The sequence below is a fragment of the Spermophilus citellus genome (assembly GCF_964194105.1).
Source record: "Spermophilus citellus genome assembly, chromosome: 15".
Lineage (NCBI taxonomy): Eukaryota > Metazoa > Chordata > Mammalia > Rodentia > Sciuridae > Spermophilus > Spermophilus citellus.
Genome location: NC_138195.1, coordinates 20569753 through 20595811, shown reverse-complemented (window position 1 = coordinate 20595811; position 26059 = coordinate 20569753). Strand labels below are relative to the sequence as shown.

Here is a 26059-nt window from a genome sequence, read left to right as displayed (position 1 = left end):
GCCACTGCTGTAACATTTTATTTGTCCTTTTTCATTCTTACTCTCTTCTATTTCATACCCATGACTTTGGTCATAAACTGGTGCAGTTGATGTTTGACAAGCTTCCCACCCAACAAGACGTCCTACTCCATGCAGTATTTCCCATTGTTGCTGGATTAATTTTGCCCAAGTTTATTCCTATCAGCATACCTTCACTGTTCCTTCCCCATCACCTTTTTAAGATCACCAATTTGATTTATTCACACCATTTATTTTCACTATGGAATCTCAACTGTGTTTACTATGCTGTAGCCAAACGAATCACTTTCTGCTTTTTCAACATGTGTCTCTCTTCTTTGCTTTTAAGTCCCCTCCACCTGAAGATTCTGACACACCCACTCCACCCTCCAGAAAACACACGCAGAGAAGTTTCTTTATTAAGATCCTCCGAAGGGGCTGGAGTTGTGGCTCAGTGGTAGAGCACTTGCCTAGCATGTGTGAGGCACTGAGTTTGATCCTCAGCACTACATAAAAATAAATAAATAAAATAAAGGTATTGTGTCCATCTACAACTAAAAGTATTAAAAAAAAAAAAAAACAAGTGTATGATTGCACGAATGGTGTAACTCCACATCAGGTACAACTAAGAAATGAAAAGTAGTGCTCCATTTGTATAAAAAATAATTAATTAAACAACAACAACAAAAAAGATCCTCTTAGTCTCTCTACTAGACTGGAAACTCCTGGAAATCTGACTCTGTGTAACCATCTAAAAATCCCTTGTAAAAAAAAATTACAGTGATTCCTAGGTGCTAAGCACCTGGCAAACTATTGGTTTAGTTTTCTTTGTGTTTTAGAGGAAGGGCTTTTTTTTCTGTTGTCCTTGAAATTAAGACTGAAATACAAATGTAAGAAATTGAGAATTGTAAACTCTGAGGTTAATATTTTAGAAAGACTACTCATGCCACAAATGAAAGTTTTTTGAGGGAAAGAAAGTAGAAGCAGAAGGATAAGTTAATGAGATCTTCCAAAATCTTTGGAGAGAAAATGTGGCTTGGACTGGTAGAAAGTTGGGGCTGACAGAAGGTACTTGAAGGGCCCAGTGATGTCCAAATTTCCCTCTTAGGATGCTGGGATATATCTATTGCTATAGAGGCTTCAGAAGGACATGACTGACAGGTTTAATTTATGATGCATGTGAAGTGCCTATGCAAACACTCCCTTGCCCAAGAGGCTGTTGCAAATGAGTCTAGAGGTTTGAGGAGGATCTTAGGATGTAACTAACACCTATGAGCTAGGAACGTGTTAAACAGGGATTGGTTTGCCCATGGAGTAGGTGGAGAATGAGAAAAGACAAGCAGCCCAGAGGAGCACTAACACCTAAGAAAAGGGTAAAAGAAAAGAAGCTGGCTAGGAAGATAGGGAAGCCCAGGCAGACAGGTAAGAGGTGGGTTAGGAGGACTGGAGGCCACGGTTGCAGAGCAACAGGGTGAATGGACTGAACTGGAAAGAACCTGATGATTTTGGCAACTCTGAAGTCATTAGTGACAGACACATAGGAACAAAATCAGTGGCATCAGTCAGGGTGCCCATCAGACTTGCTATCTGCAGAAACACCTAGGTGAAACAGTGGAATGGAAGTAAGGATTTTACCCTATTATTTCAGGAAGTTTCCTCCCTTTTTTAGAGTGTCTAATGGTCATGGTTTTCAGATATGGTGCAAAGGTTGAGGAGTTAACATCGATCCTGTATTGGATTCTGTTCCTCTGGAATAAGGGAAACTAAGGTGAGGTAGATGCAGAAGTAGAAACATTTTAGGGAGTGGAAACTAGGGAATTCTGCCTGATTCTGGTGGCTTCAGGTTTGATTTTTATCATTTTGTTTTTATATGATTGCTTTTAAATAGAAGTTGAGACAACGGTGGCTGAAGTGGAGTAGCTTGGGGAAATGAGTGTTGGCACAACAGTTCTCATGCTGCACTGGGCTTTAGGAAGGTACTGGGCGGGGTGTGTGTGGAGGCGTTCTCTGAAACAAGAAGTGGCAAGCTGCCACAGGATGGGAGACGGTGCTAGATATTGACCATAAAAAGTCGAGAAGGCAGGTGGGAGAGTGGATCTGCCTCTGGGAAATTCATATGGCAAGTGCAGTAGGTTGAAAAGGGCCCGTACTGGTGACACAGGGTAGCTGTCTGGCCACACAAGAGTATATGACTGGTCACAGAAGAAAGTCAAGCCATGAGGTGATGGTGGTGAACTTAGAGAAAGAGAAAGGTTGAGAGATAGGAAGTCCATGAACCCAATGGCATGGAGTAATTGACCTCAGAGATGAGTCTAATTAACTTATGAACTTCAGGAAAAGAGGAATTCTAGGTGAGGGTGAAGGTCCCTGTCAGGTCTGCTGAGCAGAGTGCGCATAAGGGGCATGGAAGGTGGAGTAGTCTGGGCACGTTGAGGCCAGGAATGGTCTGTACTTGGATCCTGAACTTGGCCTGTGAACAGGAAGCTAGTCTTTAGGGACTGTTGGGGTAATAGGGCAGGGACCAGGAGATAGGTAGATACAAAAATGGAGAAATGGTCTTTGTTCAACAATGAGAGGTATCATCATTTTTTGTTGTTTTAGTAAGTAGCATTGTTAAAATTGCACATGTTGTATTCTTTTGATTAGAGAACCAAATGCTTATGTTGTAATATTTTAATTACTTTATTCTAATAATTTTTTTTTAAATTAAACTTTCTTTGTTTTTTCCCCCTATAGGTCTTATTTTGCCGTCTTACAGATGAGCAGCAGAAAGTCTACCAGAATTTCATTGATTCCAAAGAAGTTTACAGGATTCTCAATGGAGAGATGCAGGTCGGCCTTAGAACAGAAGCTGTATAACTTGTGTATGAGAAGAGGTGGGGGAGGAAAGGAAACTGGTGTCTAGAATGTGCCAGGATTTCTATATCATGTCATCTCAGTTGATTTGTTGGTGAGCTGTGGGGAAGTATGAAGTCAGAGCTCTAGCATGAAGATAGTAAAGTGCAAAGGAGGGAGGTCAATAGTGGGAGATTGGTAGCCATGAGCTATGGAGATGGAACCCAACTGTGGGTGTGACCACGAGGCCGATAGTTCCTGTGGCTCTCCAGGGTCTCACCTAGCAGGTGGATGAGTGTCAGGTACATTGCTGGGTTGTCCTGGGAATGATGGCAGAAATTATATATAATGAGAGGATTATGAGGATTTGTAATTTTCATCAGTTTCTTAGGGGAGCCCTGAACCCTAATAAACATGAATCACTACCAGGTTAGAAAGAAATATAATTCTGGTTTAAATGTCTCTGGTTCTAATTCTCATCATCCCCAGTGTGTGAAAAGAATTTATGGGCTGGGATTGTGGCTCAGCGGTAGAGCGCTCGCCTAGCATGCACGGGGCCCTGGGTTCGATCCTCAGCACCACATAATAATAAAAAAATAAAGATGTTGTGTCCACCGAAAACTAAAAAATAAACATTAAAAATTTCTCTCTCTCTCTCTCTCTCTCTTAAAAAAAAAAATAATTTATGTCACTCTATTCCTTCCAAAACTCCAAAAACTCCTTCTGTGGTTGTCCAGAATTCAGAAGTAGATAATGTCTTCTTAGGAAAAAAACAAAAAAACAACAATGGAAAAACATTATATAACTAAATGAATGTGCTAGAATTTTAGCTCTCTGGAACATGTTCCCATGGTGGACTGTCCCTGGGAACTTTTAAAATAAGAATGTGCTGCTGAGATTGTATGCTGGAATCTAGTATCTAAATGCTATTTAGATAGCATGTGCTTCTGCTGGGTTAGGAATTTTCTGTGACCCTTTGAAAACATTTTGGTGAGAATTTTGACTAAATTTCAAGCCTTGAAGAAGTGAGAGAACACATTAAATTTGTGTATGTTCCATTTCATCTCTACTGCAGTACTGTTGTATTTGAATCCAACCCTGTGGTCTAGTGGAAGAATAGCTAAGTATTGGCATCTGCAATGATGAGGTTTTCAGGGACTGGGGCTCCCATGCAGAATATTGGGAAACAGCCCCAGAGTGCTAGCGTGAGTGGACACATTGAGGAAAAATCATTTTTACACATTTTTTCTACAATAACATTGTAACTATAGATAGCACTAAGTGCTCATAGTGGTTATATGTATTTAAATAAGTAGGTACAGAATATAATCAGCATTTAGTCTAAAGCTGTAGGGCTTTAGACTAAACTGTACCCCTTCTTTGTGTATACCCTGTGAATTTTGTCTTATTGATTTGATATATAAGATTCCTAAGGCTGAGGATGCTCACTCTGCTTGCTGTCATCCTGAGTAAGAGCCATTTCTGCGAGGTGCTTTCAAAACAAGCCTTAGGAATCCAGGTTTAGGAATACAGACCTTTCTGTATCCTTTAATCCATGCTGAGCTTTGAAGTCCTGGTCCTTGTCCTGTCCCATTGGACTAGTGATGTGTGTGGATCGAGATGAATGCAGGCAGTGTGGCTGCCAGATTCAGTAGTTTCTTTCATTCTTTTAACTACATCTGTTTCTTACTTCATCAGTCACTGGTAATACATTCTAAATCATTCACATTTCTTCAGCTCTTAAATCTCCCCTTCACTTCTTCATGTGCCTCCAAGATCAAAATGATAGATAGAGAATGCAAGCCACACCTGTAAGTTTCAATTACATTACAAAGGTAAATAGATAAATAGAAAATTAATGTTGATTGTGTATTTTATTTAACCTAATATATCTAAAATATCATTTTAATGTATAATCAAAGTTTCAGAATGATTAATGAGATATGTTACTCTTCTTTTTTTGTATTAAGTTTCTGAAATTGGGCATATATTTTGCATTTGCAGCACATCTCAATTCAGACTAGCCACACTTAATGTGCTTCATAGCCTCATGTGGCTAGTGGCTACACTCTGTCAGACAGTGCACGTCAAGAGGAAGAAAAATGAGTTAGAGATGGCTCTTTGGGAGTTTTCACAGTATTTCTGATTTGTTCAGATCTTTTATTATTTGCTTGTGTAACTGTTTGGGGGTTTAAACTGTCATCCCTTTGATTATTCACTTAATTTATTAGCTCTTTTTTTCTTTTTGGTACTGGGGATTAAACCCAGGAGTTCTTAACCACTAAGCCAATTCCCAGCTCTTTTTATTTTTTATCTTGAGATAGGGTCTCCCTAAGTTGTGTAGGGCCTTGCAAAGTTGCTGAGGCTGGCCTTGAGTTTGTAATCATACTATCTCAGTTTCCCACACTGCTGGGATTACAGGTATGTGCCACCACACCCAGCTGATATCTCTTTTTCTACTTGAGCTCTCATACTAATGAATTTTATTTGAGTCACACTCTGAAATCTGTGAGAAGGCCTGTTCTTGCTGTTTTGTTAATGTCCTCAGGCAGGGGCTGAGGCAGGGGTTAGGGAATACTTAACCCAGCCTCTTATACTTTTCTGTTGTATGAACCTTTCTTCATATCCTTCTCATTTGTGCATTTGTCATGCAGATTCATTTTCTGTTTTTAGTTATAGGTGGACACACTATCTTTATTTTATTTGTATGTGGTGCTAAGGATCGAATCCAGTGCCTCATGCATGCTAGGCAAGTGCTCTACCTTTGATCCACAACTCCAGCCCCAGATTCATTTTCTGATGTAGTAATAATATACAGGTAAATGAAACTTCAGCCTCTGACTCACACATTCAACTGCAGAATTTCATTGAGTTGCTTAGGAATGTAATATTTAAATATATCTGATAGTTAACATGACTGATTTCTCTAAATTTAGATTGGTATGATATTTCAGATTTTTATTTTTAAGGAGTCAGTTTTTATATAAAGATTACAATGCAGTTAACCACATACCATTTTTTACTAGTAAAGAAAGTAAATTATCAGCAGTTGAATATGACCCCTGTAGACATGTTCAGTCCAATAGAATTGTTTTGTTTCCAGAGAATTGCCCTATCAGGGAAAGAAGATGAGCAAAAGTTAATTTCTTCCACCTCCTAATAATGCGATTAGGGAAGAAAATAAGAAGCTAGTAAAGAATGATTTTTTTTAATCCATGTCATGCATGGAATAGCCTCCTTCCCTTCCTTCTTTCCTGAATATTATTTGTACATGGGTAATCTGAGTGCACATGTGTTCTTTTGTATCACAGATTTTCTCTGGACTTATAGCCCTAAGAAAAATCTGCAACCACCCTGATCTCTTTTCTGGAGGTCCCAAGAATCTCAGAGGTCTTCCAGATGATGAACTAGAAGAAAATCAGTTTGGATACTGGAAACGTTCTGGGAAAATGATTGTTGTTGAGTCTTTGTTGAAAATATGGCAAAAGCAGGGTCAGCGAGTGTTGCTGTTTTCTCAGTCAAGACAGGTGAGTGAAAGAAAGAAGTTCTGTCTGTTCTTCATATAAGAAAGAAGTCTGTTCTTCATGCCTTTAAATAGGATATAATCGCCATGCACAGTTGCACATGCCTATAATCCCAGTGACTCAGGAGGCCGAGATAGTAAGATCGTAAGTTTGAGGCCAACCTCAGCAACTTAGGGTCTCACTTATTTGCTGAGGGTTGTGCTATCTCAAAATGAAAAGGGGTGTGGATATAATTCAGTGGTTAAGCAACCCTGGATTTATTCCCCAGTACAAAAAAAAAAAAAAAGTTGGGGGGTGGTGGTGGTGTATAATAAACTAAAATGCTTCTAAAGCAAGTCTGCCACTGTTGTTAAAATGGCAGCCTGCAGATCTCTTTAGGAGTTTGGATCTTTCTCTAGAAATGGCATCTAGAATTGTTTTGTTGTTGTTGTTGTTGCTGCTGCTTTTTGTACTAGGGATTGAACCCAGTGGTGCTTAACCACTGAGTCACATCCCCAGTCCTTATTTATTTAGAGACAGGGTCTTCCTAAGTTGCTTAGGGCCTTGCTAAGTTTATGGGGCTGGCTTTGAACTCACGATCCTCCTACCTCAGCCTCCTGAACCACTGGGATTACAGGTGTGCACCACTGTACCTGACTAGAGTTGGTTTACAAAAAAAAAAAAAAAAAAGATGTGATTCTGGTATTAAGGTGAGTTTGGGCCTGAGGTAGGGCTACTTAAAAAGTTTTATGAACTAATCCCAAGGAAATAGGCCCATTGGGGAAGATATGGCTATTTATACAGGTAGAGAAAGACTCACCAGGATGTATATCTTATTTGCATGCTCTTTTCCTCCCATCAAACAGATGTTACACATACTAGAAGTGTTCCTGAGAAGCCAGAAGTATTCTTATCTCAAGATGGATGGAAGCACTACCATAGCATCAAGACAACCATTGATTACAAAATACAATGAGGTAACAAGGAATCAGACTGTGCTGCTATATGTAGAGGGACAAGAGTGAATACATACACAGCCACCTGAGCAGTGTTTATGTTTCCTAGGGCTGGGTAGCTGCTGAAGGGAGATGTTGTGCTTCTGTACACTTCAGGATCTTTGGGAAGAGGGATATGCATGTACTTAAAAAATGTCCTTCTTGAAAACCCAGTTTTTTTTTTTAAGATGGACACAATATCTTTATTTTATGTTAATTTTTTTTGTATATGGTGTTGAGGATCAAACCCAGTACTTCACAAGTGCTAGGCAAGCACTCTACTGCTGAGCTATAATGCCAGCCCCGAAAACCCAGTTTTTAAATGTTACTAATATAATTAGTTGAGTAGGAATTATGAGGTGAGCCTGGTTCATCAAAGGTCTCTGGGACATCACCATTCCTCATACTGGGAACAGCCTAGTAGTCCACATATAGAATATGTGTGGGCAGAAACAAAAAGCTGTAGCTAGTCTCAGATGTGTCTGCTAAGTGCCATGTGTCTTTCCTGTAGGACACGTCCATCTTTGTGTTTCTTTTGACCACGAGGGTTGGTGGCATAGGAGTCAATCTGACTGGGGCCAACAGAGTCATCATCTACGATCCTGACTGGAACCCAAGCACTGATACACAGGTCTGTCTTTTACTTTAAAACCAAAATGTGTTAGTAGAAATGGAGTTTCTCGGTTAGCACTGTGATCATTCTTTGATGTTCTAATTGATTCACAGTCCAAATTTTGGTAGTTTCCTGTTCTTTTACATGAATGAACACATCCTTTAGGGTTCCATAGGCAGAAGAGTTTTCAGCAGTTTACCACAGCATCCATTTCTAGATATGGAGTAAAAAGAGCACAAGCAAAGTTAAGATAATTTTCAGATCTAGATGTCTTGGTTCAGTTTTTGTCAACTGACTGTTCATGTCCTTTAAAAGGCCTTAGATGTCTGTGGCCTCATTAGCCAAAATTTTATCTCAGAGAGTGAAAGCACTGACCAGCTATCTTTGTTTCTAATCAGCACTTGCAGGGGAAGGGTCCTCATTAAGATCTCTCTCTCTGCTGCAGGCCCGAGAGCGAGCATGGAGGATAGGACAGAAGAAGCAGGTGACTGTGTATAGGCTTTTGATGGCAGGCACCATTGAAGAGAAGATTTACCATCGGTTGGTATAGATGGCTGCCCAAGTTTTGACTGCACCCAGAGTTTTGAGCAGGGAGTATTTTTTAAGTGTTGATTTAAAAATAAAATAATTGCTATAACTTAAAGGATATAGTTTTTCTTCTATTGTGATTTTTTCTTTGACATAAGCATAGATGGCTTAATGGTGAGTTTTCAAAAAAGTCTTCAAATTTGATCATCATTGTACCTTATTTTACTTCAAAGACCACTTATGTGTAAACTTGATAATGTTATCTGAGAGAACTGTTTCTACCTGCTATAGTATTCCACTTTTGGATGTGGGGGTTTGTGGGATTAAACTCAGGGGCGCTTGACCACTGAGCCACATCCCCAGCCCTATTTTGTATTTTTATTTAGAGACAGGGTCTCACTGAATTGCTTAATGCCTTGCTTTTTCTGAGGCCGGTTTTGAACTTCCAATCCTCCTGTCTCAGCCTTTCGAGACGCTGGAATTAAAGGCGTGTGCCACCGTGCCCTGCAATATTCCACTTTCTTTTAGGAAAATTGTGAAAAGTGGCAGAGTTGAAGTTAACATTGGCGTTTTCACATGCCTTTCGGGTGTGATCAGCATAGTCTTGGGCTCAGATGGCTCTTGGAGAGAGGTTGATGGGACATCTGTTCCTTCCTCTATCTTTCTTTAGAATGCAGGGGTTTTCAGCAGTGATAAATTCAGCAGTAGAGTCCAGACTTTGCCACCCACTGGAGAGTTCATTCTTATATGCTATACCCCAGTTGCTAAAGGGAAGCTACTACTCTCCACTGTGCCCTGGATCATTCCTAGAATGTTCCATGTCCTTAAGTCCTATTGTGGAGGATTGGAGATGAGTTGGATTTTGTGAGAAGAGAGGTTTAACTTGGGGGAACAGTGCTGCTATCTCGAGATGACTGTAAGAGGGACAATGGTATGGGGCTTTGGCACAGAGTGTGGATCAGCAAGTGGGAACTGACAGGGCAGGTCAGAGTCAGGACTTTGCAAAACCCAGGTCAGTTTCCTGAACCCATCATAGGAAGGTCAGAGCAGGGCAGGAGATGGGACCTTTGGTCCATGAATCAGGGAGACCCTTGCAGCTTTGAGAAGCTTTTAGCTGCATGAATGTGTATGAAAAATATTTTTTGAAATGTTTTGAGGTTGTAAAAGCTCATTTTAATAAGGTATTCTTTCAAATCTAAATTCTATGAAACATGGAAGATCAACTGATATATACATCCAGAACTATAATTTTATAAGACCCAAAGTTTTGGGGATTATTTAGGCATTTATACAGATGCAGTTATATCTCATATTGTTTTATAACTGAAGTTTTGAAGTGTATCTAACATTATTTCATACTAGCATAATTTTTATCTTTATAGACAAATCTTCAAGCAGTTTTTGACAAACAGAGTCCTAAAAGATCCAAAACAAAGGCGGTTCTTCAAATCGAATGATCTTTATGAGCTGTTTACTCTGACTAGTCCTGATGCATCACAGAGCACTGAAACTAGTGCTATTTTTGCAGGTATTACATAAAGTCATTTAATTCAGAATCATCAATTTTATATGAATAATGTAATGTAACATTAGTGTTGTTTTCCCTCTTTAAAGGAACTGGTTCAGATGTTCAGACACCCAAATGCCATTTTAAAAAAAAGATTCCATCAGCCTTTGGAACAGATAGTGGAATTTCAAAATGCAGAAAATTTCCTGATTCTGATACATCTATAAATGATGCCTTCTTGACTGAAGAGAAATCTAAGGCAACAGAAACTGAAGGAAATACAGAAACTTCTACTGAAAGTAATCCTTTAAAAAGTGACCCTCATAGAAATGGGAACGTAGCTAGCAGTGATCGGCTTGGAGAAGAGACAAAAGCAGTGTCTGGACGGGAGGAGCCAATAGTGATTAGTGGAAATAGGGACTGTTCAGATTCTGCAAGCATTGGTGGAAAATCCCAGCCATCTGGTGAAGAAAGCACCGATGAAAAGCAAAGTCCTTCTTATAAAGGAGAAAGCTCCCAGGTTCAGTCAGAATGTCTTAGGAAGAATGAACAAATTGAAAGTCATTTTTATAAGCACAAGTCAAAAACAAAACATCATAACGTGTCAGAAGAAGAGATCTCAGAAAACCATCTACGGCAGCAGCCAAAGGCCAAAAACTCTAAGCATTGTAAAGATGCCAAGTTTGAAGGAATTCGAGTCCCACACCTGGTGAAGAAAAGGCAGTACCACAAACGAGACACTGAGCCTGCGAGTGAGGCCCAGGAACGGAGCAGTGATGATTATGTTTTGGAAAAGCTTTTCAAAAAATCAGGTAATACTTTAGATGCATTTACCAACAGGTGCTAGGAACGAGAACAAGGAGCCATTTCTAGTGTGGCATCCTTTAACTGATGATACAGAGGGGGGTCATAACCAGAGGTGTTTTCCTTCTAAAATTTAGATTTCAATTGTATTGACATTCTGAAAATTATATTTACCCCCTTTTCTGAAGAACTGGAGAACTTTGAAACTTTGGGAAACAAATAACCACTCACAGGCAAGATGTAATGCTTTAAATAGACATGTTCTGTCTGAACTTTAATAGGCAATTTCCCAGCAAACTACATAGGGTCCTTTCCATACTCGTGATTCTTCTTTTAGACTGAGAAGTATTAACCATCATTCTCAGCAGCTTGACTTCCTTTATCAATCCTAGAATATACATGGTAGCGTTAGGATTCCCAACCTTTACCCCCACAAAAGACAACCATGCTAACTAGAGTTCAATATTTTTTTATATTTCTTTTTGTCTTTGGTCTGGAGTTTTTAGTCCACACAATATGGTCAAAAGTTTCTCGGTTCCTCTTTTTCCTCTCCTTTCTCTCTGTTGTCACAGTTGATAACACAAGTTAGTTTGTTTCTGCTTTTATCCATTTTAGGGTCCCCCCATCCTTGTTTATTTTACTTTTTGAATATATAATACATTAATATAAAGTTATAAAGGTCAAAACTATACAAATAGATATATTCAAAGAATTGTTACCTTCACCTCCATTCCATCACTTCCTCCTCAGTTACATGTGTTTATACCCTTTCTTTCCTATGTTTCTTTGTGTCAAAATATGTAGCACATATTAGTCTGATACAAAGGGTACCTACTATAATATCTTAACCTTTTAAAAACTGTCATACATCCTGACAGTCACTCTGTATTTATTAATAGAAAGCTTCCTACTTTTTTATTGCTGTTATGTGGACATACCATAGTTTATTCACATTTGAGCATTTAGATTATTAATACCTTTTTTAAATCTCAACTTTGCAACAATCTTGTGTTTATGTTATTGTTTGCATCTGGAAATGTCCCCCCAGAAGTTTTCATCTTAGGCAACGCAGCAGTGTTCAGAGGCGAAAAGATTGGATTATGTGGGCTGTAATCTCATCAATGAATAAATCCATTGATAACTGAACTATTGGGTGGTATTAATAGGCAGGTAGAGCATGGCTGGAGGAAGTAGGTCATGGGGTATGTGTCCTTGGACTGTGTCTCTCTGTGGATCTTTACTCTTCTTTTTGCTGCCACAAGCTAAGCAGCTTTCCTCTGCCATGATATTTTTGCCTTGAAGCCAGCTGTGACCTTTGAAACCATGAACCAAAGTAAACTTTTCCTCTCTAAGTTATTCTTGTCATATATTTTGGTCACAGTGACAAAAAGCTGGCTAGCATAACCTGTATACTTTAGTACTGTGTTAGAGATAAAATTTTCAGAGAAAATTCCTGAAAGTGAGATTGCTGCATCAAAAGGTAATTATATATATAAATGTATGTATGTATATGGTTTTTTTGTTCTTTGGAGATAATGTCCTTTTCCCCTTCATAAGGTTTATATCAAATTGAATTGTCACCAGTAATGTATAAGTGACTGTCCCAGACCCTTGCTAAGAGAGTTTGTTCTATGTTTAACTTTGGCTATCTAAAATTTGAAGAATGATACCTTGTTTTATTTCACTGAGTGAAGTTGAACAACATTTATAGAACCATTTATATCTTATTCCTTTTCTTTTTTTAAAAAAAATTTCCATGAGAATTGTTTGTTTATGACTTCTGCCTGTTTTCTAAATCAGTTTTTTGGCTTTTGTTCCCCTTTTTTTGTTGTTGTTGTTTTAATAAATTGAGGATATTAACTCAAACATTCCTATTTATTGATTTATTTATCATATATGTTGCATATATTTTCTCAATTTGTCTTGTTTTACTTATAATGATTTTATTCATGAAAATGTTATCTAGAAAAATATATAGGGCTGTGGGTATAGCTGAGTGGTAGAACACTTGCCTAGCATGTGCAAGGATCTGTGTTTGATCTCCAGCCCCTTGAAAAACAAAACCAAAAAAAGGTAATTCAAATTTATCAGTCTTACCTGTTATTTATTTTGAGTCATGGATAACAAAAACATTTTCTACACTTAGATAATAATGGAATTCACCACATTTTCTTGAACTTGTATCATGTTTCACCACATTACTTATATGACTTTTTTCCTACATTTAAGTCTGTCTAATCCACTTGGATTAAGTAACTCCTTACCTTTTCTAGCATCGTTTATTTAAAATCTGTTTTTCTCCAGTGACTTGAGATGCCACCTTTGTCATATAGAGCATTTCTATATCCTTTGTAGATTTGGTGACTAATCCCCTGCTTTATTTATTCCTGCCTTGGCAACACACTTGGAATTAAGAGTGTTCTACTGTTCGTCTGCTGTCAGTTAAGTCATAGCTTTCTGGTGTTTTCCTAGCTGATTGTGCTTGTTTGCTTTTTCATATGTCAGAATCAGTTTGTCTAGCTTCATAAAAGCAGTTCTTGGTGTTTTTATTGGATTTACACTAAATGTATAAATTAGCACAGGGAGGAAGGTTATAAAGTAATTCCAGTCAAGAACAAGGGATGTCTTTCCATTTGTTCAGGCCTAACGTGTCCTCCCAGGCATGTTTTAAAGTTTTCTCGCATGTAATGGCTTTACATGTATCTTGGGTTTATTCCTGTTTTATGTTCTTTGTTATTGTAATATGGAGCTTTTCCCACCATTGTATTCTTTTTTTAAAAAAATCACTTGTATGCAAGTTGGAAAACTAAACAAAATAGACAATTTGTAAGAAAAACAGACCAGCAACATAGAAGAAATAGAGAAAGTTATCAATGATAAACATAGCACAAAGAATATAGATCAATATCATTTATGAACATCAATAAAAATTACTAAGTACAATAATAGGAAATAAAATTTTAGAAATTCTATTGTTTGTGAATAGAATAGGAAGCTTATAGGTTTCCGTATATTAATTTTTATGTTTCATTCTTAGAATTCTGAGTTATTGTTAAAGTTTTGTCATTGATATTCTAGGATTGTCTAGATGGGTTGTCATTAAAAACTTCAAAAAGAAGGATCGGGGACATAACTCAGTGGTAGGGCACTTGTCTAGCATGCACAAGGCCCTAGATTCCATCCCCAGCACTGGAAAAAAAAAAAATAAAGGAAAAAAAAACTGCAAAAAGAAAATTTTACTTTTTCATTTTATGTCTTTAATTGATTTTGCTTTTTTTTTTAATTGCACTGGCTAATAACTCAATTAAAATGGAAAGTGAATACTGGAGATAATATATATCTTTCCATTCTCCGTGGAAATAACTTCTATCGTTTACCCAGGAAGTAAGATTCTGGTGTTATTACTAAGGTATATGTTTTATTATATTAAGGGAATATCATCACTTCCCAATTTGGAGGGTTTTCTTCTTGCATGGATGTTGAATTTTGTCAAAGGCATTTGCAGCATCTATAGAAATCTATGGATAATACTGAAACTACCAGCATCATAATATGGTTTATTAAATAATGGGATTCTTAATCTTGAACCAACCTTGATTTCTAGAACGACTCCCCACTTGGTCATAGAGTATAATTTTCTGACTGTTACGGGGTTTTATTTCCTAGTATTGTACTTAGTATTTTTTTATTGATGTTCATAAATGATATTGATCTATATTCTTTGTGCTATGTTTATTTCTTCTATGTTACTGGTCTGTTTTCCTTAGAAATTGTCTATTTTGTTTAGTTTTCCAACTTGCATAGAGGTGATTTTTTTTTAAATTCACTTTGTTTCATAATAATTTCCCCCTTTTTATTTATAATTCTGTAAATTTATTTTTCCTTTTATTTCCCTTGATTAAGCCATGCTAGTTAGTTGTCTATTTTGTATTATTTTTCAATAAACTAGGATTTTGATTTATTAAACTGGATCTGTGGTTGTTCTCTATCTTATTTTCACTTTTTTCTTTATTACTTTCTTCCTGGTATTTTTGTTTTTATTGTATTTTGGTTGGAAGTTTTGTTTTATTTTTGTATAGGTTTTTTTTTCTTTTTGTAACTTGTACTTGGAAATTTAATTCACTTTTTATTCTTTATTGATATAAGTGTCAAGACTATGAAATTGTCTACTGATCACTGTATTAAGTTTGTCTCAGTGATTCTGATACATAGCATTTTTATGATTGTTATTTTTTAGAAATTCTATAATTCTGGTTTATATTTTCTCCTCATTGAAGAATTTATTAATAAGTTTTTGCTTTTCTTCTGGATAGCAGGGGAAAGGGTAAATATTAAAGTTGAGATTAAAGCATTTTCCCTAGTTATTTTAAAAGAGGGATAATTAATAACTCTCCCCCTTGGGTAGTAGTGAGTGTGAATAGAAGTGGTTTTTGTGAAGTTCCTGAGTTCTAACAGCCACTTCGCAAATAGCAGCTAAAGATGTTCTTTTCATCTCCTACAACCCTAGACTATTATGGAGGAAAATAGTATCCTGTTCAATGAACTGAAATGTGACTCTCGCTGTTTTCTTTGTTCTTATCAGTGGGTGTGCACAGCGTGGTGAAGCACGATGCAATCATAGATGGAGCCAGCCCGGATTATGTCCTGGTAGAGGCAGAAGCCAACCGAGTGGCCCAGGACGCCTTGAAAGCCCTGAGGCTCTCTCGACAAAGGTGTCTTGGGGCAATGTCTGGTATCCCCACCTGGACTGGCCACAGGGGGACTTCAGGTGCACCAGCAGGAATAAAGTAAGAGATTGCTCCCTATCATGTTTACAAGCAGGACAAACAGTGAAGACTAGCAGAAAAGTCAGGGCAGGTGAACATGCTCACCTGCTTGCTTATCTGCAGTAATAGGAAATCTCTCAGGGAAGCATTGTGTACATCAGAGTGGGTGATTTGGGAAATACAGTGGTCTTACCTTCTTCCTCACTTTCATTCCCTGCTTTCTAAAGCTGAATTTCAGGAGAAGTAGTAATCAGTTTTATTTGAAAGATGGTAATGTTAAAAATAGTACAAAAGGGTTGAGGTTTGGCTCAGTGGTAGAGTGCTCACCTAGCATGTGTGAGGCTCTGGGTTTGATCCTCAGCACCACATAAAAATAAAGTAAAGGTATTGTGTCCATATACAACTAAAAAAAATTTTTTTAAATACTGCAAGATTCAGAATAATGATTAAACTTTAATAAGATGATTAGCCAACTTACACCAATCAGTAATTACTATGCTCTTCAGTTTGCCGTTTTTAGAATAACTTTCCTACCTATAATGTGAATGTGATTGCTTTCATGTGCTGAATGAGGATACTGAGTAGGTTTCATTCCAAGATGCATCAGTTACTTCCCAGTAGAACAAAGTGGAATAATCAAAGCAGACAGGTTGAAAACCAAAAATGACATGCTTTTGAAACTATAACCTTGATGATGATAATTTTCCAGAACAAATTTAGCTATTAAAGAAGTATTTTGATCATCACGTCACAAAAACTAACATTTTATCTACTGTGATTCTTTTTCTTATTTAGGAGTAGATTTGGTCAGAAAAAGAACTCTAACCTCTCTGTGCAGCGTCCTTCAACATCTCCAACAGATAAATGCCAGGTAATAAGATAGCATGTTTGCTTTTAATGTGGGGGAGTTTCTTGATTGAATTGCCAGGAAAATTTCACCAAATTCTGGATATGAAGATGGTTATTGCCCTCAGAAAGTTAATACAGGAAAAAAAGTATTGCTGGGAAGACAGCCTGGAGGGAACGTGCCTAGAGACCACCGTCCTCTAGAATGAAGCTACCAAAACCAACCTTGAGTGTTGGAGTTGATATTGACTATGTGCTTTTCTCTCCCTGTTCTGGAGCACACCATATGCCCTAAGCACTTCAGTAAGAGGAAAACTGGGTCAAACTGCACCATTCAGCATTCTTTGTCTTTCTGCGTTAATGAGAAAACTTGAAAATTCCCAGGTTCAGATTCCAATTTTAGATTAGTATAAACACATTTAGGAATAGAGAACCTTTCTGACTGTCTGTTTTGTGCTTTTGAGTAGTAGTTTGAGGCCCCTTCTAAGTTAGTTTTTATTGTTTTAGGGAAATTCACATGAGTTATAACATAGTATCACGGGAGAAGACAGGTCTCCAAAGAATCCAAGGAGTTCCCAAAGAGAACTTGACTCAGGACCACCAGGGTTCTTGGCATATGTGATAGAAAAGAATTTGCAATACATGCCAAAGGCACAAATGTTTATTTAAGAAAGTAGATAGAAATTCAAGGGAGAATGGGGCAATCTCAAAAGAGATGCCTTTGGGATAAAGCAAGGAATACACATTCAAGAGAAAATGCAGGAAATCTTTAGAGGGAGAGACCGTAATCCCTTGGTGTGGGATGTTAATATTCATAGAGGGCTGGTGCTAGGTACTGGATTAGAGGTGGATCCAGGTTGGAGCTACACAATTTGTACCAGTTTTCCCTGCACTTGCACATTGCCCTTATGTTACAAGGGCATGGATTCAGGGGCTTGCCAACCAGGAGTTTGCAATTATTCATGGTTTCTTTTTTTTTTTTTTTTTAAGAGAGAGAAGAGAGAGAGAGAGAGAATTTTTTAATATTTATTTTTTAGTTTTCGGCGGACACAACATCTTTGTTTGTATGTGGTGCTGAGGATCGAACCCGGGCCGCACGCATGCCAGGCGAGCGCGCTACCGCTTGAGCCACATCCTCAGCCCCTTCATGGTTTCTTTCTGCATTTCAATGGTATATGGACTTTTCTTTTGGCACTCAGTGTCTCTCCCTTTATTCCCTAATTCCTATCTCTGTAGGAAAGAGTGAGAAGGCTTAAAAAGTGAAGAAAAAGTGTAGCTGTGATATTGCTGCTTATCTCACTGAGTTTCAGACAGGGTGCATGGGAAATTAAGAACAGAATAAGACTTCTAGCCACAGAAAGTGTCTCCAGGAAGCCTCCTAGGAGCAGTGCCTGAAGGACAGCCCTTCCACCCTGCCTCCCTCTGCTCTTGTATGCGGAGTGGTAACCCATGGAGTGGCCTACTATTTCTTCCTTTTTATTTATTTAGACACACACACACACACACATAATATATATGTACATATATATTTTATTCTAATTAGTTATGCATGACAGTAGAATGCACTTTTGACACATCATATGTAAATGGAGTATAATTTCTCATTCTTCTGGTTGTACATGATGTAGAATTACACCAGTCGTGTAGTCAGTCATATATGTACATAGGGTAATAATGCCTGATTCATTCTATTATCCTTCCTAGCCCATACCCTCTCCCCTCCCTTTACTCCCCTCTATATAAAGTAACTCTATTCTTCCCTAGCCCTGCCCTGTATTGTGAATTGGCATCTGCATGTCAGAGATTCATTCGGCCTTTGGTTTTTTGGGATTCGCTTATTTGGCTTTGCATGATATTCTCCAGCTCCATCCATTTACTGGCAAATGCTATAATTTCATTCTTCTTTAAGGCTGAGTAATATTCCATTGTGTATATATTTGACATTTTCTTTATCCGTTCCTATGCTGAAGGATACCTAGGTTGGTTCCACAGTTTAGCTATTGTGAATTGAGCTGCTATAAACATTGATGTGGCTGCAACACTATAGAATCCTGATTTTAAGTCCTTTGGGTATACACCGAGGAGAGGGATAGCTGGGTCAAATAGTGGTTCCATTCCAGGTTTTCTGAAGAATCTCCATACTGCTTTCCATAATGGTTGCACCAATTTGCTGTCCTAGTTTTAGGAAATATTCTTTAACTGTGTATGGACTCAAATGTCTGGCTTACTTCCTTTCCTTTGGTGTTATGTGGAGTTTCATTCTTTCCACCATTACCTTACCACCTGGCACCTGAATTATTTTTCAACCCCTCACAGCCTTTGGGGAACTAAGTAGGGGCATAATCTAGAATTCCACCTATCAATGTAGTGCTCTTTTTCCTGCAGGATGGTGTCATGAAAAAGGAGGGAAAAGATCATGGCCTTGATCACTTCAGTGGAAAAGCAGAAGATTCAGGGTCTTCTTCTGGGGCTCTTGCTTCCTCCTCACTCTTGGCCAGAATGAGAGCGAGAAATCACCTAATTCTCCCAGAGCGGTTAGAGAGTGAAAGTGGACACCTGCCAGAGGCTTCTGCCCCTCAGGCGCTCACCACAGAACATGATGACCTGCTGGTGGAAATGAGGAACTTCATTGCTTTTCAGGCCCACATTGACGGCCAGGCCAGCACTCAGGAGATTCTGCAGGAATTTGAGTCCAAGCTATCAGCGTCACAGTCTTGTGTCTTTCGGGAACTATTGAGAAATCTGTGCACTTTTCATAGAACTCCTCGAGGTGAAGGAATTTGGAAACTCAAGCCAGAGTACTGCTAAACAACACTAAATTTTCAGTCATGTCTTCTACTCGAAGTGTGTGATTACCAACTCGTGCTTAATAATCATGTGTTTGTCAAGGAAAGTTGGCTGCCCCTATGTGTACTTTAAAATGGCATCTACCTCATAACTAAAACTTTAAAGAAAAAAACTATTCTCCAAAACTGAGAAGTTTTAATAATGCTATTAGAAGAAAAATACTTGGATGAATTTTTTTTTTCCATTATGAATTGTGTTCTAAAATCTGGGACTTAACTGTTGCTTCTTGGAGCACATTTGTTCCTTTACCCAAAAGATGGTGTCGGGGAGCATATAACTATTCATTTAGAAGTTTACAGAATAGAGCTGCGTGCTGTGGTGCACTCCTAAAATCCCAGTGACTCAGGAGGCTCAGGTTGAAGGCCACCATCAGCAACTTAGCGAGACCCTTTTTACTTTAAAGTAAAAAGTAAGAAGGGTTGGAGATGTTGCTCAGTAGTAAAGCTCCTTGGGTTAGATTCCCAGTACTCTAAATAAAAGAAGAAGTTGTAGAATAGAAGTCTCAATTCTTTTTATTGGTGCTAAAAACATGTCTTACATTTAGTCAGCCTATTCAGTAAATTAGTTTATCAATATCTGATAATAAAGTATTTTGATGCATAATTTTTAAATGTTTAAATTTATCATCTGCCATACACGAAAAGATAATATTTCAAATTTACATCATATTAATTGCCTTTAAACAGTCCTCCTTTAAAAAATATAACTAAATTTGCAGGTTTTTTCCCCCTTTTTTGGAAGCTGGGGATTTAATCCAGAGCCTCATACGTGCTAGGCATGCACTGTACCTCTGAGCGATATCTCTAGTTGGAGAGTGTTTTTATTAGTAAAGCATGAAAGCCTGGTAATAAATAATAAAGCAAATATTTGTCGGAAGTTTTAGTGTACTCATTTTACTCTGGCTTTAAGCAAAACATACATTTTCCTCCCTATTCTCACTATTGGTTTTAGGAAAATAAAATGTGTTATTAAAAAAAACAAAAAAGGAATACCCAAGAAAAACCAAAAGTACATGCATGAAAGAACACATGAGTACTACACTGTGGACCACCACGGCCAGGCATCCCCTCCTCACCATGAGGTGACCACCGTGCAGTGCTCTCTTTGTCCTCTTGCTGGCTGGTGTCTGAAGATCTGTTGTTCATTTGTTGAGCTTGGTTTGCTGAGGGCACTGATGGTTGTAGATATGACCACCGTTGTGTAAGTCATCTTCTTTCTAGTGGCATTCACCTCTTGTGCTGGCATTCACTGTGATACTCTCCTGTTTTAATGGTTTGGTTTTCATCTAATTGTGTTCTTAGAGACTGTTAGAGTCTGTTATATTTATGGTTCTGTGATCGTGTAGCCTTCATCCTCAGTTTATTTTCTTAGCTTTGCTTTTCTTGTTTACTTCTCATAGTTTTGTTTTTTTTTTATTATTAAGTCTTGTTTTCTCAAGTTCATTGCATTCCCTAAATTTCTTCTAAGCCATCACAGTGCAGTTTGTTGCTTGGATGTGTTTTCTGCAAATTGCTATTTTTTTCTTTGTCATTTCTTTGTATTTTGCTTGCCTCCCTCCCATGCGGTATTCTTAAATCTTAAACTCATGCTTAAGTGAACATCTGTGTCTAGACCTGATACTTGCTTTTCCCTGCAATCCAGAGGGGAGGGTTCTGTGCAGGTGGTGCCCCTGCCAGGATGCATGTGGCTTTGGTTGGGGAACCCTGGTTTGAGATTCGCTGTTCTTTCTTTAGATAGCTTAGGCCAGGGTTCCCTTCCCTTAGCAGAGTTATATTCCTATCAGGATTTTCTACTTCTTTCTTGGATTCTGTCTTATTCATTTTGTTTGCTTTTAGTTTGATTCATATATATTCATATATATTTTCTTCATTTTGTCATTATTATCTAGAAGTCTTAGAAGGGATTTCTAAACCACTCAATAAATCCTAAAGAGAATCAAAACGTGTGACTGTTTATGGGGTACATTTTTAGTTTTGTAATCATTAGCATATAAGAAAATTGTATCTCCCGCTCCCGGCTTGTTCTCAGGGTAAAATACTGATCTGGTTCACTAGTGAGGAGCATTTGGACATCATCCTTATAGAGTCTGAATCTAAATTATATTGAGCTAGAGAAGTTGTAGCCTTCTCTTTGAGCAAGAAATAAAAGCATGATGCAATAGGTGCAAGATAGTCCTCTTTCCGGTTCTGCTGCTCACAAGCCATGGTCTTGAGTAGGTTGTGTACCTGTGATGTGTAAACATGGTCTTTATGCCTCTGGGGTGAAGGGCATTGAAGAACAGTGCTCTAAATGGAAAGGTTTTAACAATATAGAGTAACTTATTCATTTAGATGAAAGTTAATTTTTGGAACATTAAATTTTTTGTACATTGTGAATAGATTTAATGTATTGAATGTATTATATTAATACAAATAAAGGACTTGAAATTTTTGTCAAATTTTTAAAATTCCTTAGTTACTATGTGAATGTACCGTCACTGTTAAAAAATTTCAAGCAATACGCATGCTATCTATCTTCCCACCCATGCACCAATCTTGCTCGGGTTCCAGAGCTAAATTCTATATTTGGAATGTATATAGTTCCTATACAGATATGTGTGTGTGTTCTTCCAGGCTGTTTTCCACACATTTATGAAACAAGTGGCAAAAATTTGTTGCCATAATGTGTGTATTTCCCCTTTCTTCCTTTAATAAAATTCCTGAACTTTACTTGGACACATGATTGTTCAGCTAATGACTATACTTCTCAACCTCTGTGATAGTTGAGTATGGCCACATGTTGAAGTTTGGGGCTGTGGGATGTAAAACTTCCAGATAGAGTCTTCAGTAAGGAATTGGAGTGTATACTCTTCTTGACATTCCCTTCTTGCTGGTGGGAATGCCCATGGGAGCTTCGGCATGCCCTGGCATCTCCAAAGAGGTTATGTGTTGAGGATGGAGAAGTTGATCTGCCAGTATTGAACTGTGCTCTTTGCTCTGTTACTTAAGAGTAAAATAAACTACCGACTTATTTAAACCATTGTATTTTGGAGTTCCTATTATAGGAGCTAATTTGTTTATTACATGTAATTTACATTAATGGAATTATATCATCCTTATTGCATCTAAAATTAACATTATATACAGACATCTTTTCATTCTTACAGCTATACTTTCATGGAATTGCTAGGTTAAGAATAATGCAGTTTAAAAAGTTTTTAGTTGTGGATGGACATTTATTTATTTATATGTGGTGCTGAGAATTGAACCCAGTACCTCACACGTTCCAGGCAAGCGCTCTACCACTGAGCCACAACCCCAGCCCCCATTTTAATATTTTGCAATGAATGTAGTGAATTTATTTCCTCCAATTCACAATACATTGAAAGGACCTGTTTCTCCACACCCATGGCAGCAGGAGGTAGATAGTCTCAGGCTCAGTAGGTTTTTGTGAAAATCTTGTGGTGGTTGAAAATAACCTTGGTTTAACTTGAATATTCCTGATTACCCTAAAACCAAACATTTCTATGTTTATTGATTATTTGTAGATCTCTGCTGTATCATGCCTGTTCATGTCATATTTGCCTGGGTTTTTATGAGTTATTAAATTTTTTAGGGTTGTTCCACACAGAAATAAAAGGCAGTTTTCACAGCTATTAATGAATAGTCTATTATTTTTTCTGCCCAGTTAAAATCCCAAGTTTTAACTCATCATATATTATGTCATTTACTTCTAGAAATGTATCTAGATGTCTATTTTACCACACTCTTCACACTGTCATTTGGTTTTGCGCCATATTTTGCTGCTTGTGGACAAGTCCCACTTCCTTTTTTACTCTTTGGTGTCTTGTGCATTTTCAGTTCCAAATTAATTGTACAATCAGCTTATTAAGTTCCACTAAAATTGTGTTATTCTTTTGATTGAGATTGTATTACTTTATTAGTTTAAGGATAATAGACTTTTTCATAAGTAATATAATTTTCCCCATTAGTTTCATGATGGGCCTCATTTTAAGTCCTTTATATTCTTGGATAAAATTTTAATAACTGTTCAAAATCTTTTATAGTTTATATTAGGCTTACCACTGGGTATAGATTTTGGGGTTGGAGATCTTTTCTTTTTTTACTTTTACATAAGGAGATTAAAACATCCATAGATCTACTTTTTGAGTTTTATTATTCAGGAGTTTTAAAATTTTAAATATAGTGAATTTAGTCTTCCCATGTTTTGTCTCCTTATTTAAGAAGCTGTTCCCTAATCTGGTTTCCTAAAAGTTCATCCTTTTCCTCCTAATATATAAAATCATCTTTACATTATATACCACTTCCATATAATTAATGGGAAAGTTTCTGGATTGTTTATTCTGCTAAATTGATAAAATTGTGTAGATCTTCATCTTTAATGTCACTCTTAGTATGGTGAAGTACACAGTTAAATTTTCCAACTTTAAAACATCCCTTAGACTTCCATTTCCAAAATGTCAGTGTGATGGGCCCTGTAGACCCATGAATCAAACATAATCAGTGAAATTTGTAAAAACATATATGATGTTTTTGGAAATTGTCCTAAAATTATATGTGAATGAAGTAATACTTATTCAAGAAAACCTACTAAACCTTGGTAAGAACAGTGAGTCTATGATGTTTGAGATACAACATTTCCCTCACCTAGAGGCTCCAGGTATGTATTTCAAGAAAACTGAGCTCCCTCTCAGCTCACAGTCAAGGGATAAAGTACCTCACTGGGAGGGGTAGGCTGTCAGCATTTCTCCAACTCCCCTAGCTCCAAGTTGTAGGAGCTAAATTAATGGAGTTTAATACTATTATAAAAAATGCAGTAGAGAAGTCAACAGTAGATTCGATTGACAGATTATGCTATCTGAAGAATAGGAAATAGCAGAAAAATGAACACAGCCTTAGAGAAATGTGAGACGTCACCAAGTACACCATTAAAACACAGTTAAATGTATATGTAATGGATTTTCAAGAACAAGAGGGAAAGAAGAAAAATTAAATAATGACTGTAAACTCCTTGAGTTTACTGAAAAACACCCAGGAAGATCAGTGACCTTGAAGCATAGTAAATGCAAAGGGACCCACAGACATATCATAGTAAAAATGCTGAACTCAAACAGAAAAATGTAAGCAGTAAACAGAAAGTGGAAAGGCAACTTCCGTAAGATTGAGAGCTGACCTCTCAGAGGGTAGAAAAAAATGGCGGCCAGAGGCAGGGATGGCATTCAAAGTCCTCTAGAAAAGGGATAAAAGAAAAAGTCAACAAAAAATCCTATCAAGAATGAGGGCTCAGGGGTATAAATCAATGATAAAGCATTTGTCTAGCATGTGCAAGGCCCTGGGTTTGAACCCCAGCACTGCAAAAAACAAAAATAAGAAAAAAACCTACAAGAATTAAAGTTTTTCTCAGATAAAAATAAATAAAAATTGTTGCTAATGGATCTTTTAAACAAGAAATACTCAAATTTGGGTTGGGAATATAGCTCAGTTAGTAGAGTGCTTGCTTATCAGACAAAATCAGCTTTTAAACAAAATGTTACCAGAGAGAGAGAATGATAAAAGAGTCAATCCATCAGGAAGATATAACAATTATATGCACCTAATACCAGCACCAAAACACATGAAGCAAAAACTAATAGAAATGAAGAGAGAAATCAATAACACTAATAGTTGGAGATTTAAAATACCCGATTTCTAATAATTCTATCCAGTAATGGATAGAAAATTAGACAGAAGGTTAACAGTGAAATAGAAGTCTTGACACTGCAAACCAAGTACACCTAACAGATATCTATAGAACATTTCATCCAACAACCACAATCTGTCTTATCAAATTCACAAGAAATTTTATTCAACATAGAACATATGCTAACCCATAAAACTTCAATGAATTTAAATAGAAAAAATACAAAGGATATTCAGTGTTCACAATCATGAAATTAGAAATCAAAATGGCAAAATTTAAGAAGCTTATAAATTTGAGAGAATTAAATAACAACCAATGAGTAAAGAAGAAAACCCAAAGAAAATTAGAATATATTTTGAGACAAATGAAAACAAAGACACAACATATTAAATCTTAAGGGATGTGCTTGGGAAATTTATAGATGAAATTGCCTACATTATAAAGGAAACAAGGCTTAAAATCAAAAGCCTTACCTTCCATTTAAGTCACTAGGAAAAGTACAGCAAACTAAACCTAAAGCAAGCAGAAAGAAATAATAAGGAGTGGAATGGAAATTAATGAAATAAAGATAGAAAAACAATAAAAATCAAAGTTACAAAAACTGTTTCTTTGAAAAGATCAACAAAATTGACAAATCTTTAGCTAGTTTGATCAAGAAAAAGAAAGAGAACTCAAATTACTAGGATCAGTTGTGAAAGATTACTGCCAAGCTTACAGGAATAAAAGCAATATAAAAGAATACTTCAGTTTTGTGACCAAAAAAAAAAATAGATAACTTATGGACAAATTCTTAAAATGACATGAACAACTGAAACTGACTCAAGCTGAAATAGGCAATCCGAATAGACCTATAACAAGGAAAAGGTTAAATCAGGTAATGAAAAACTGTCCACAAAGAATTGTCCACAGGTGGCTTCACTGCTGAATTCTACAGAGCAATCAAAGACTTAACATGGATTATTCAAAAAGAAATAGAAGGGGAGGGTGTATTCCCACCTTATTTTATGAAGCCAGTATTGGGATGCTAAAACCATTCAAAGATGTCACAAAGAAATAAAACTACAAACCAATATAGCTTATGAATATGGATGGTAAAATCCTCAATAAAATACTAATGAACCAAATCTAGCAACTTAGAA

At 37.1% G+C, this 26059-nt stretch overlaps 1 protein-coding gene across 1 annotated transcript in view; it reads left to right on the top strand.

Moving 5' to 3' along the window:
* ERCC6 (ERCC excision repair 6, chromatin remodeling factor) overlaps nt 1-22247 on the top strand; it is an 83011-nt gene extending 60764 nt beyond the window's left edge. Inside the window, exons 13-22 of the mRNA XM_081268501.1 lie at nt 2734-2829; nt 6144-6359; nt 7202-7312; nt 7842-7961; nt 8389-8483; nt 9854-9999; nt 10086-10790; nt 15365-15569; nt 16344-16419; nt 18780-22247. Of these exons, the coding sequence (XP_081124627.1) occupies nt 2734-2829; nt 6144-6359; nt 7202-7312; nt 7842-7961; nt 8389-8483; nt 9854-9999; nt 10086-10790; nt 15365-15569; nt 16344-16419; nt 18780-19202 (2193 nt within the window). The 3' untranslated portion in view covers nt 19203-22247. The remainder of the gene's footprint in view (nt 1-2733; nt 2830-6143; nt 6360-7201; nt 7313-7841; nt 7962-8388; nt 8484-9853; nt 10000-10085; nt 10791-15364; nt 15570-16343; nt 16420-18779) is intronic.
* Nucleotides 22248-26059: the final 3812 nt, after the last annotated feature.